General features: G+C 34.7%; 1 protein-coding gene across 1 annotated transcript in view; it reads right to left on the bottom strand.

Annotated features, from left to right (window-relative positions):
- Positions 1 to 5,946: 5,946 nt before the first annotated feature.
- The window catches only part of LOC138707640 (AP-3 complex subunit delta-1-like), an 84,904-nt gene continuing 76,208 nt past the window's right edge, over positions 5,947 to 14,642 (bottom strand). The window contains exons 25-27 of the mRNA XM_069837325.1: positions 13,833 to 14,009; positions 8,383 to 8,496; positions 5,947 to 6,699 (exon numbers count right to left, since the gene is read on the bottom strand). Coding sequence (XP_069693426.1) covers positions 6,568 to 6,699; positions 8,383 to 8,496; positions 13,833 to 14,009 — 423 coding nt within the window. The 3' untranslated portion in view covers positions 5,947 to 6,567. The remainder of the gene's footprint in view (positions 6,700 to 8,382; positions 8,497 to 13,832; positions 14,010 to 14,642) is intronic.

Here is a 14,642-nt window from a genome sequence, read left to right as displayed (position 1 = left end):
CGACACAGCTACGCCGGTGACTCATAACGTAATAGTAGGTGGAGTTGAAACATCAGTCGTATGATAAACAATGATAGAAACATGGTACACTTTCAACATGCAGTCAAGCAAGTCGTTTTGAATGATTTTAGACGTACCCTTAAATGCTGTTGACTTGGTTAAGTGCTCGTTTAACTTTTTAAGTCTTTATCTAACTCAGAACTGAAGTGAACTAATTCACGAAACATGCCCCTGTATTCTAAGTCTCGGATTTATCATACCTTGTTAATACTAAATCTACCGCTGTTTAAAATCTCATACAATTTATTATTAAATTTAGGGCATATCTGTTTTCAACTTGCTCGTTGTGTTTTGCAATCGCGAGTCTAATGTAAGTTTAATTGAATTTCAATATTTTCTTTAACCAGCACAGACAAACTGAAGACGTTATTCATATGAACCTTTGATTTTGTGTGTCTTAGTTGCTCGTTATGTTTTGCAATCACGAGTCTGTAATGTAAGTTTAAGTGAATTTCAATATTTTCTTTAACCAGCACAGACAAACTGAAGATGTTATTCATACGAACCTTTGATTTTGTGTGTCTTAGTTTATCCCTTTTGACTAGTTATGTTTACCTAGGAAGAAGAACACACGGGAAACAGAAGAACACTTCTCCATATCTCATCCACACAACCAATTTTTTTAGGTCTAATAAACATCCAAATTGAATTTTCCAGATCTGTTAACTTTAGCACGTTGCTGTTTTTGGTGAATATTTAAACACCTTGCAAATAAATTATTTAACAGAAATTTAGTTTTCATAATATATTAATATTGAAAGCAAAGATTTTAATAAAGTGATACCTGAATTAATTTCTTCACAACTTACATAACACGATAACATTTCACAGGTTTACAGTTTCGCACTACAGTTAGAAATTACTGGCAAAGATTTTATCTTATTTTTGCATCCTCCCCTCTAGGAAACTTATTCTGACAAAGCGGGAGAACAGATAAGAGTGTGAGGTAAGGAAATGAGATAGTAAATGGGGTTGTATATAAAAACGAAAGTGGTGAACTGTGCCTGGCACCTTTTTAGATACTGAAATGGACGGGAGAAGACGAAAATTGTGCGTGCATCCCATTATATTTCTTATGGGATGTAGTGCCTGGCTCAGAGTTATCTACTTCAGTGGGTTATTTTAGTAAGCTTGGAGGTTCATTACAGTTTTTTAAGCTTAATAATTTATTTAGAAAATATCCTACACAGCATTACGACACATGGAGACAATAGGTTGGATGCACAAAAACTATTTCCTAATTATTTCAAAACATTAGATTTGCAGTTATATAGTTACAGTACTATATCCGCGAATTGTAGTTGGTTCAGCTCACCATGGAGGAATCACTGAAAATAAAAATTAATTGGGCATAAAATTGTGTACCTACTTTTAATACCCTGCATTTATACCTTCCAATATAGAAAACGAACATCACCTTGCAATTTCTCTTCATTCTACTTTAATACCAATAGAACAAATATCTTTACTAATTAACTTTATATCATCTTTACTGTGTTAATATGAGGAAATTACCTGACTGACTAGTTTCGAAGTGATATTCTTCACTATCCAAAGCCTAGTCAATATCTTTCCTCAAGTCATTGTAATGGGTATAAAATTTACATCAGTAAAATGCACGGTACTAAAGACAAATCTTTCCAGATCGTTTTGGCAGTGTTCCTCAGGAGCTGCACAATCACTCAAACAGTGTGTCGTTAAATTACTTAGTAATTAGCGAGAAACAGGTTCCTTTATCAACAAGAAACGTTCAAAGCATGCTCTAACAGAACAAACACTCGAAGTTATGTCAGTGTGGAGTTGAGCCTAGGTTAAAGTACCATCACCTAGCACAAGAATTAAATAAATCGCAATGTTCTGTGGTCGAAGGCTTGAAATTTCTTTAGTTTCATCCCTACAAGTTATCAGTTGTTCATAAATTGAGTACACATAATCTGATAGCACGCCCATTATTCTCTCTTTGAATGTTAGAATCAATCCACGACAGAATTATTGACCCAATGCTTAATTTTTTTTCACTTATAAAGCTTAATTTCACCTGAACGGCTATGTGAATGCTGAAATTATATATTCAGTATTGGGATACTGGAAATCCATTTTTGTTATGAAGCCTCAATCCACGATTAAAAAAATTGAGACTATGGTATATGATTAATGTGTGAGGAATAGTTGGGTGCATATATTTTTACCTAACAGTTCAGAGCATTATGCGAAAAATAATTTGTGACTGTTTTCACTTCCCATGGAGTAACAAGAGAACTACACAGTTTTCAGCAAGGTGTCGCAACAGCACACACAATACATTCAATAAAAGCCCTTCGTAAAATTTTGACAGCATAATAAGCAGTGGATTATGGCTTGCCTGGTCTCCAGGCTTCTTGGTATATGTCTTTTACCTAGTAGTACCCTAAAAAAGCGCATTCTGGAGGCTCTCAAAGATGAAATAATACGACTAATACGCAATATTAATGTGGATGAGGTCCAGCAACTGTCACATATATTCATATCTCACTGCAACAAGTGTACAAAACAATGAAAGACTTTTGAGCAACTACTCTGAAATTCAGGTAAGATTCTATTCATTTTCTTAAAATAAATAATTCACTAGTTATGTGAAAGAACACTTGCCACACTGTAGTGCTGTGAAATAGCAAGAATGTTATCTGCAAAAGCTGGCAATCTCAATGCCAGACTGTATCACTACGAGAAATAAGGAATGCCAATACCTTAGTTTTGACTCGCCCTGTAGAATAAAAGTTATAAAAGTACATTTGAAATACCTATATATTTTTTTCACGAATATAGTTGCACAAATTTTGACTTTTTGTTTGTGACATGAATGAAACCTCACTTTTCTAAAGGATCACATTATGCTGAACACGAATATGACAACAAAAAGGCTAGGTTGGTTCTGGTTTCATATTAATATTAAGAAAAATTCGATAGTCATTTCTTCTATGAAAATCTGTCTGATGTCTTGTAAAACATCGCTTACCTTTTCTAAATGTGCTTTCTCTTTGTTTCCCTCTTGTAGTCGAGTTGAGGAGCATCCCTGATGACTGTCCAGCAGTAGTCAGCAAGCATTCTTGCACTCCACTTTCCCTGGTAACGTTTTTCCATTAATGATATTTGTTGGTGGAAACATTCCCTATGTTCATCGCTTACTTCCCCACAACTTTCAGGAAAACAATTCAGATGGGAGTGTAAAAAGTGTAATTTAAGGGACATGTTGCATCCCATTTTGTGATAAGAAGACAGCAAATTCGTAACAAGGTCCTCATAGTTTTCAGCTCGTTTCCCAAAAAATTATTTACGACTTCTCTGAAAGAAATCCATGCCTCTTTCTCAACATCATTTAAAAGGTATTCAAATATCTCATCTTGGTGAAGTTGAATCTGTGGGCCAACAAAAACTCCTTCCTTTAACTTGGCCTCACTCATTTTAGGAAATTTTGAAACTAGGTATTTGAATGCCGGTCCATTTCGGTCCAACTTTTTAGCAAAGTTTTTGATGAAACCAAGTTTTATATGTAGTGGAGGAATTAAACTGTTCTCAGATTCCACCAGAGGTTCATGTTTAATATTCATTTTTCCATTTTCCATAGCTTGACGTAAAGGCCATTCCTTTTTAATGAAATGAGAAGCTCTATTTCTACTGTTCCATTCGCATATGAAACAACAGTGTTTAGTGTAGCCTAGTTGGAGTCCAGTTAATATTGCAATTACTCTGAAGTCTGCACATATTTTCCATTGATAAGTGTTATAATGAATTGATTCAAGAAGGAGTTTCAGGCTGTCATATGATTCCTTCATATGCACTGAATAACCAATAGGAATTGACGGCAACTGATTGCCATTATGGAGTAATACAGCTTTGAGACTTAATTTTGAGGCATCTATAAACAACCGCCACTGATCAGAAATGTGATTAATGTTCAGAGCACTCAATAAGTCACTAACATCACTACAAAACACTAAATCGCCTTCTACAGAAAAAATATTTCTCAAGATGTTTCCGACGGTCACGAAAAAATGTCACTTTCACATTTTCAGAAAGATAGTTCCATTGTTGGAATCTGGAGGCTAACAGCTCTGCCTTGGCTTTAGAAAGTTCCAGGTCTCTCACTAAATCGTTTAGTTCATTTTGGCTAATTTTGTGATGTTCAGCTTTAACATCAGGTGCAAAGTCAGGATCTGTAGATGTGGATGGTTCTGGATCACAAGGCTCTTCTTCCGAATCTATGGAATATGATTCAGGGGGTGTAGGAACAGGTAGCTCATCACTATGGGGTACAGGACGAGTAGCAGAATGTATGTTGGGGTATATAATGGTCTTCTTTTTATAATTCGTCGTTCCTCGGAGTGGTGGTACCATACAAAATAGACAGTCGTCAATGTGATTTCTTGGCTCCAAGATTCGTGTAGCAAGTCTTACAACAGATATGTGGAGCCCAACTCTTATTTTAGTCTCCTAATTTGCAGAATTCACCAATATAAAGATTGTAAGCTGTTTTTATAACAGGAGTGATATTTCTCCACTGCACAGCAAACACCACTTCGCCCGCAAATGTAAGAAAAACTGTTAGGATCATTTATGCACTTACATGGCATTGTTAACAACACGTAAAATTTTATCACTATTATTTATTATTTACTATTATAAATTAATTTTACACTATGTCACAAATTTCTTTGTAGCGTTTTAAGACGAAGTTTTTACTTGAGTTTTATCTGTTAGTAAATCACATCTGCACACCGAAACACTTCTCAGGCACTGAGGAGATCTACTGTAAATGAATTCTTGTTTTGTATGTTTATCTTAGTCCCTTCCTCACAATAACAAACCTAAGATAAACCCAGCTCGTCCTTCTAAGTGTGTTTATTCATCCCCTATATTCCTCTACATTGTTATCTAGTTACAACTTCCTGTCATAAGTATATGCCATACTATAAAAATACGAAGCAACTGGCAACTTTCAGTAACAGTTTCGTCATAAGGGGGTCCAATTAATCAAAAATTGTATATACCACTTATGTCGCAATTTTGCTGTTGACCAGATAATTATCACTTGCAAATCATAAATTTTCGGACTGATAAATGGGAAGAAATTTACAAAAGAGTACTCTATTTACTGCAATGTTCTGGAATCTAGTTGGCATGATAGAGAAAATCAATAAATATTTTTAACTGTAACCAACATTAGAAACCAAACTGTGGAACACTTGAACAGAAAGCAGCATGTTATCTTACGACTAGTCAATTGTCAATGTATCAATTATATTTACTTACGAGTTCTTTCTAACATAACAAACCTACTGCCTTTAAGAAACAATAAAATATTTCCTGAATAGCACACGGACAAAATACACTCGTTTCTTAGGAGAAACAGGTTGTATGACCAAATATATTTCACATTAAGTGATAGCAGAAACATTTCGAATTAGTATTCCTAAATGCTAGTATACATTTTTTGTTCTTTTATAAACAACGTAAATTTGAATTTATGCATTTGCATGTCAATATGAGATTTTTAAAGGTATTTAAAAATATTAATAACGAGAAGTTCAACAAGGGTGACTAGTTGCACGACTTTCACATTATATTACTCCAAGACAAAATCAACACTATAGTCTGTAGCATACATACCTTAGTCCACCTACAATATAATAGGAGCAAAACTACTTGAATATGACACACACAGGGCAGTAGTTGTTCACCAGTAACAAAACTCGTATAAATAATTTTCATGAAATAAATAAAAAAAGAGGAAATTTTATTCACAACAAATAGTATTTTTCATTATTAATTTTTATTTACATTTACGCGGTAGGCAGTTCACTGAACTTATTCATATTGTGTATCAAGAAACTTCCTCTCTGTAAAATATTCTTCTTCTTTTTTTTTTTTTTTGTAAATATACAAATCATTTTGTTTTCAGATTCTTTGAACAAATTCCCTTTTATCACTTCTCTAACTTACCCATAAATATAAAAACCAAACTTCCTTAATGTAAAAATAAAAATTCAACAATGCAAATACAATCACATTTCCAGTATGTTTCATACCTTTTTATTTTTTAACATAGGAATGTTTTAATGATATTTTCTAACACCATTTTCTTTGTTACATAATTCTGAAAATTTTCGCACTGGCAGTAACTTAGTTATCAGTCATGTTATTTGATCATCAATAAAGCATATTTGTAAGTTTCCACGTTACTAGAAACAATGCAGTCTTGGGCATGATGCGAGATCCAGACCATGCAAACCCACTCAGTAATCCTTCAAACAGCAGCCACAATTTTAGATACATTGCTTTAAATTCATAAAAATAAATTACAAATCAACTGTATACAACTCAAACTAGCAACACAAAAAGAACAGATTAAACAAACAATTTCTATGTGTGGATATCTAACAAACACAATAGCATTTAATGACTGCAGCCACTTTCAAAAAGTTGATCCTGGAATGGGTTGGTGTTTTGCATGTGGTCAATGCTTTGGAGTTATGTTGATGAATCTAGTGGCTCTGTGGGATGGAATAGTGTTTCAATTTCAACGAGAATGTTCGTGAGAAGTCCTTCGCAGTTGCTCTTCCCCTCAAAGGAGATCTTGGTATCACTTCCATTATTTCCAGACTGTAATAAAATAGATCTGTTACAGCAAATAAAAATATTTTTTACAAGATAAATTCTTATTTAATTCTGGTGGCCAGGTAGCTCAATTGAGGGATCAAAGCTATGGACTGATGGTCTTGGGTTCAATAAATCTGGATGGTGGTAGAGTTTTTCTCTTTGCTGAACTCCCAGAATGGCTTTGAGGTCCACTAAGCCTACTGTCAAATAGAGTACCACATCTTTCCCAGGGGTACAAAGGCAGTCAGTACGTGTGGTCAACACCATCTCATTCTAGTGAGGAAGACATCGAAGCACAGAGCTGTACCTCCAAATCCCACATGCACCTTTATGTCATCTAAGCCTTTACCTGTATTTAATTTTAACATGTATTTTAATAATACACAGTCACAGTTAAAGAACATTTTATGGGTATTCTTTTCAGATATCATGGGTAGAAACACGTAAGAATGGAAGTGATAAATGGGCGTGAGAATAAATACAATTACAACATTGTACAGCTCGACCAAGTTAAGTCTGTGAGCTAAGAGGGGAAGTTGGAGGCAGTTCTGTAATGAAAGGAGGCGGTAACGAGAGGAGACCAGTACAGTCTCATATGACAGCAAAGTTTTCCTACTGCACTTCAGTTCATAGAGCGATAACAATTTAAGACACTTTGAAATAGACTGCACTTCTACTTCTGCTTGACAGTGAGGTTTGGCATTCTGATTGGCAAGCGTGGGCATAGGAGAGAAAGTTGCATGAGGGGGGAGGCTGGGAGACAGCGTAACTGTTGCCTTTATCTGAAGACAAGGGCAAAAGATGCGTGCGCTCCATAGTGTATTTTAAACGATGTGCACACGTTGAAATCTGAGCATCAAGTGACCTATGTGGCAACTGTGTTTTGCCACTACATTCCATCCCGATATCCCCACTCGCAGACTTGACTTGGACAAGCTGTACATGTGGTTCGATAATTTTTCAGTTGTGGACCTTCCTGGAATTTGCTACAGTCTAGTAGCATTAAGTGGGACTATCTGTAAGACGAAATATTCCTTACTCTTGATAACAGGACGATAGATGATGATGGCTAGAACAAAAATTTGCACTTATGTAGTTCCTAATCTTAAACAAAAAGTTAATCCAGGTCTACTCAACACAGCCATCCACACCTGTATGCAAAAGCTGTACGTTGACAATAAAAAGAGCAATGATAATTTTGCATATAATATTAAGCAATCAATTGTCATAAGGCTTTTATATACCACAAACGTGACGATGTATCTCAGCTTTACTTCCCTCCTGAAGAAGTCATATTTTTTGGACGAAAATATCTATCATGGTGAACACAAATGCTATATCATCAAGGATGGCAACACATAATGTAAAATGAGGGACATAATAGGTGAGGAAAAAAAAAAAACGCGCCACCCCCCCCCCCCTGCACGTGTATGTTTTAGGTATCCCTTATGATGTAACTATGGTCAATGACACTTCAATATTGCGGCTGATTCATAGAGGGGACATAGAAAATAGCAATAAAATATCTTATAATTTTGAGATGGCATGGTTTTCAAACCTATATTTTTACACAGAATGACCCATAAGCTACATGACATATGTTGAGCAAAATGTAGTAGATACAAATATATCACCATTTTTCCAAAATATTTCATGAAAATTTCAACTCTACTAACTATACCTTACCTTAATCAGAAGACATACATGATGATCCTGAATAGAGCGACTGTAGAGGGATGCAGTCTTGTCAATTTGCTCCACGAGCATAAAGTGACAGCGAAAACAGACTTTTGCCAGTATCTTAGAAAGAAATAAAAAGGAAACAAATTAATAACGATCTACAACACAAAATATGAATGGGTTATTTATGAAAGGGCCCAAGTCATTTTTTTGTGAAAATAAGTTTGTAATGTAATAACTGCTCTTTGGGTGTAGATCGATTTAGATATGAAGAGACTAAATTTCACATTCTAAATGCTTTGTAGAATTTATGATACAATTTTTATTTCAGCCTTAATTTCAAAATTTCGGCTTATAAGCAGTTTTTCTTTAACTGCTAACAATTTAGTATTCAAGACTTAAGCCCTTTCATAAATAACCCATTCATATATGGGAACCTAAGTCACAACTCTGTCCATACATTCATATAAAAGATAGTGATACATATTTTTTCCATGTAATTTTGTATATCCAACAGAAATCAATACATCATACTCGCTTTGATGGTACTTATATTAAAATTGGAATGATAAAAAAATCAATATTGCTGTTATTTTATGTAAACGTGTTTAACTTCCATCAGTTCAACAGATATCTTTCCCTTCACAAATTGATTAAAAATGATGGATGGGCAGGCAGATAGACAGAAGGCACGCCAAAATCTGCTTTTACAGGGCTGCCAAATCTCTATATAGATTCTTTCCTACTTATAATTTGGAAGTAGTAATCACAGGGAAGAAGCAAATTCAATAAAATTGGGCCAGATGATTGCCTAAATGGGAAGTAAAGGAATGATACTATTCCTTTTGAGAAATGTTTTATGCTATAAAAATTATGAAATAAATACTATATACTTATGTATGCACATGTAATGAAGAACCAGTCACCAAAAATTATTCATTAATAAATACAAAGGAAACAAAACAAAGTAAGAAAGGGAAGAAGCAAATTCAATAAAATTGGGCCAGATGATTGCCTAAATGGGAAGTAAAGGAATGATACTATTCCTTTTGAGAAATGTTTTATGCTATAAAAATTATGAAATAAATACTATATACTTATGTATGCACATGTAATGAAGAACCAGTCACCAAAAATTATTCATTAATAAATACAAAGGAAACAAAACAAAGTAAAATTATTTAGCTAAGTCAAACTCAAAATTAAAAACATAAATCCACCCAAATACGTGAAAATGAACAGCACAACTTTGGGAGTTGTTGCAAAATTATACAATATGTCTTATGAAGTTATCTTTCAAATACTCTATACGACAGAGAAGCTGCACAAACCCACAGATTTGTTAAAACATTGATCCGTAAAGTTCTTGTGGGAATACATGTGTGCATATTTTCTTTTTCTTTTAATAGATCCTTTATCAAATAATCTTGCAGTTTTTTATTAAAAATCACTGCAGAATCATTAGTCTCACTTTCACATTTGACTGCTGGAACTATGTATAATGTACGAAAATATGTACGGTATTTTAACAATTGTGATGTTTATAATGAATTTATCTCAGCAAGGACTTAAGAGACTTACTGGGAAGAAATGGAAAGTTCACACTTTGTCCCCAATAATACATATAAATGGTACATTTAACCAGTAATTTTATAAGCATGTACTGGTAAGTCTTTGATAACTGCTCATACAAAGGAGCTGCACTTAGTTCAAAACAAGAAGATGAGGGTATTCACAGCAGCAGTAAAGCTATTCCCATCACAGTGTTAGAAGTCACTCGTAATCTCCTATAAAGAAACTGGCTCATATAATTAATTAGGCTATGCTCAAAAATATTTTGGGTTTATTACAAGAGAAAACGTAGGAAATTGAAAACTCAAAAGCAATTTATACAATACATACAAAAATTATAAATAAATTACATTCTAAAAGCTAAAACAAGAGTTACTGAACCCAGAATAACCAGCAGGAGACACACATATGTTACAAATTAGATAAGAACGAAAAAGTAACGAAAGGAGAAACTAAAAACAAAACCTTAAAACTCGTAGCATTGAAAGTAATAACCAACACAAACCCATAAAAGGAGTGGCTACATCTTCATTAATGGTTCACTGATATTAATTGATGAAGTGTTGCTGCTGAAGTAAATAGTAAACTATATACATTTTATGCTTCTGTTAGGAAATTTAAAACAAACTTTGGGGAATTAGAAGTATTGTACATCACCCTATCCGAACATGTATCAGACTATTAATTTCAGAAATTAATTAGGCCTACATATTGTAACTCCATTTTAACCATTCAATCCGTAGTTACAATAGAGTAGCTCCTGACTTCAGAACTGCTAGAAATCAGAACACTGCTTAAATAATTAAATGGCATATGAAAATAAATCGCATTCCAACGGATTCCCTCCCATGTTGGGATTAAAAGTAATGTAGAAGCTGACTTCTTAGGCCCGGTTGCAGAAACACCGATCAAAATATGATTGGCAATCAAGGAGGGTTTGATTGGCCATCAGTTCTATTTCTGTTGCAGAAAGAACAATCAGTGTTTGATCGGAGATCAGTCTTCCATCAGATTTGATCAACAGATTTTTGCTGGTTAAGTCACTGATCATCGATTAAGTAGGCTATTTATGTTGTTCTGTTTATAATGCAGTTACTGTAATTATATAGTAAATAGTTATAGCGCAATAATATTGTTTTCGACATAATGGATTCTTCTGATGAAATTTTAGAATGAAAAAAATATTATTAAGAAGAAGGCGTTTCCGTGACAGACATGAATTGTTTTTATGTATAATGACAGAAAATTTGAGCAAAGATTTAGGTTAAGTAAGGATTCGTGTGTTTTGTTACTTTCAGAGATTGAAACAAATATATGCAGACAGACAAATCGAAACCTTTCACTTTCTCCTATGAACCAAGTTCTAATAATGCTGAGATTTTATGCTGTTGGAATTTTTCAGGCGGTCTTGGGTTATCTTGTTAGGGTCCACAAATCAACTATTTGCCGAGTAGTTAGGAATGTTACGTATGAAATTGCTTTGTTATGACAGGGTCTCATAAATCCCCAAACTTCAAACAGGGAATGATTTGAAATCCAGTCATGTCAGGATTTCCAAGAGTAGCCTAATATTGGTTGTATAGACTGCTCACATCCCCATCTGATCACCTGGTTGAAATGATGCCGAACTTTATCGAAATAGAAAAGGTTATGGAGGCTATGCATATTCCAATTTCTTATCGACTCCCCTAGCAAATCCCACAACAGAAGCCACCTCACGTTTATTTTTGTTTCACTATATTGTAGTCTCTATACAAATAGAATCCGCCTGTTTCCTTTCTACAAAAAGCAACAAAACAGCAAAACATTCACTTGAACATTCACTTGTTTTCCTAGTCACCGCCCACTTGATGCATTCGTTTCGCGACTTTTAAGGAGCATCAAATTGGCTCTGGTTGCTAAATAGCGCTGTTGTCAAATGTATTTCTTTCTCAAATCAGCAATTAGTAAATTGAGACAAGTTGATTGGAGATTCACGTTTGTGCAACGCAATGAACAATCAAATAAATCAGACATCAACTGATTGGCGATCAGGGACTGATTTGATTTGCGTTTCTGCAACCGGGCCTTAGTTATGAAGGGTCCTGTACAAAGATAATTTGATTACACATACACCTTCCATTCAGCTAAAATTACACTTATTAAATCCAGTTCCAATTCCGAAAGATGTGAAATCCTTCATGAGACAAACAAAGACACACCATGGGCTGGCATCTCTAAATAATAAGAGATATGATAGCAGAATCTTCAGAAAGTGAAACTGTGGCGGGATTCTACGCAATAATACGTCATGAACGTTTGGCAAAACATCTACATCACATCAACATTATAACACCACAGTCTAGTATATACAGTCGTGAAGCTCAATACGTAGTAAATATGCAAACATTAGATAGTTGCTCACCACTAGGATCGCTAATATCGCCTCATCACAGGCAATGCAAAATAGTACCGTCACAGTCTATTGTTTCTAGCACCCTCAAAACTCAAGCTTCGTGACTGTATATAGTAGACTGTGATAACACCTCGAAACAGCATGCTATGCAATATGGATGTTACAATGAATTAGGACCAACTCATGAAATGTAAGACGCTTCAGAATCACCGAGGTGGAACAAAAGAACAACACAGTAAGGTTCCCTGCATATCCAGGTTTCGAACAGGCAACCCCACTCGTTCTTAGACCAGCTTCCTCTGTGTGTATTGGGAAGCTAGAAGACTGGTAACAATGGTTCGTCCACACCTGTGGAGTAACGGTCAGCACGTCTGGCTGCGAAACCAGGTGGCCCAGGTTCGAATCCTGGTCGGGGCAAGTACCTGGTTGAGGTTTTTTCCGGCGTTTTCCCTCAACCCAATACGAGCAAATGCTGGGTAACTTTCGGTGTTGGATCCCGGACTCATTTCACCGGCATTATCACCTTCATATCATTCAGACGCTAAATAACCTAGATGTTGATACAGCATCGTAAAGTAACCCAATTAAAAAAACCAATGGTTCAAAGTGTCTGAGCATTAGGTTAAATAAATAAATGTTTGTGCAAGGATGATGTTAAGCTCCTTATACTGCATTGGAAAGACAGAACAAAATTATGCCTTTAAAACATTTTAAAAGTTGTAGTATCAGAGTGGAAGTGAAACAATATTGCAGATTGAAAGGGATGATAGGGTACATGTAAATGAATTGAAAACCTATATTACCTTTTATGATTAAATACATTAATTAGAAAATTAAATTTGAAGTTTCGGCAGTCTGACAACATCGTCGCTAACACACACTATTTGTGATACAGATGTAAGAGGTCAACGAACTTGGTGTGTCTTGTTAGGTGAGCTGCTGTCTGTTGAGTCATTGCCACTTGCTTGCATTGTGCAATGGCTTGAATTCAGAGGTTTTTAAAATTAAATTTAAATGATAACTGTGCATGCATGCCAGAGGGATAAATTATTCTTTATTAGATTTCCTATCGATATGAACAAAAATCACGATCCTACTCGCAATAGTTATCGAATAAGATATTGTTAAACAAAACTTTTTTCTGAAAAAAAAAAAAAAAAACTATGAACTTTCCACCAATATATTATAGTTTTTTGTTACATACAACATGAGCTATTTGCTCTGGAAATCTGCAAGGCTATTTCACTTTCACCCTGTATAAACAGTCTATATGGAAGTTGAGAATATCTGACGTAGAGAGATTCTTGTACCAGTACGCTACTAGTATACAGACAGTAAGATAAATATGCAAAGAACATGTTTAAAATCTCGTTCTGACTTGATAGGCTTGGACTTCAATAAAATTTTCGAATGACATGTTTGTAGGGCTGGAAAACATTTTACACTAAACAGAAAACTGCAGGAAAACAAGTGATGCAAAGTAACTAACCTGGGAGAAGTCATCTGCTACTTCTGAGAGGACCATAGATCTACGTTTTGTGAGTTGGCCACTAGAAAGCAGATCAGTCACAGTATCACGATGTGATAATCTGCCAATCATGAATGTTGAACATAGCAGATTCAACCAGAAGTCTAATTTCTCATGTGTTGATGATCCATCAGCAGTCTGAAAATAATTTATTAATTGTATAACAATTGTAAACCTAGATTCGTGAACATTAACTTTGTAATCGAAATAAACTATACTGCTCTAACAATGACATAAAGAAGACTTTTCACTGTGTGTCTACTAAGCAAACCTTCCACACTTGCCAATGAAAACAAGATTCAGGGAAATCGGCTTTGTAATGAATTTTTATAAGAGGCTGAGTAAATCCCAAAGTAATTCTGGAAGTTAAGACGAGCTCGAACACAGGTTTACAGACCATTGTCTATCATTCTACTAACAAGAGTCAACTGAACTTTTCTTTATAAACAAGTACAGAGATTTAACTCTCCTGCTACCAAGGTTTATTATAACTTACTATTACAAGGGGGGGGGGGAGGCTAATACAATTACCCCAATCAAAATCATATACCAATATTTGTTAAGGATTTGGAATATTTAACAATTTATATATTATTGACTGTAGACCTCCAGAAAATGTAAAAATATAAAATAATCGTCCTATTTTTTTAAAATACAGGGTAGTTCAAAAGTCCCGTTCCATATTGGTGAAAACGTACACCAAAATTAAAGAACTATATATATGTTACTGGTGACACTATAAGATAACATACCAATATACAGTAAATTTAA

The sequence above is a fragment of the Periplaneta americana genome, chromosome 10, assembly GCF_040183065.1.
Source record: "Periplaneta americana isolate PAMFEO1 chromosome 10, P.americana_PAMFEO1_priV1, whole genome shotgun sequence".
NCBI lineage: Eukaryota > Metazoa > Arthropoda > Insecta > Blattodea > Blattidae > Periplaneta > Periplaneta americana.
The sequence above is the reverse complement of the archived record's forward strand: the minus strand, read 5'-3'. Positions and strand labels throughout refer to the sequence as shown.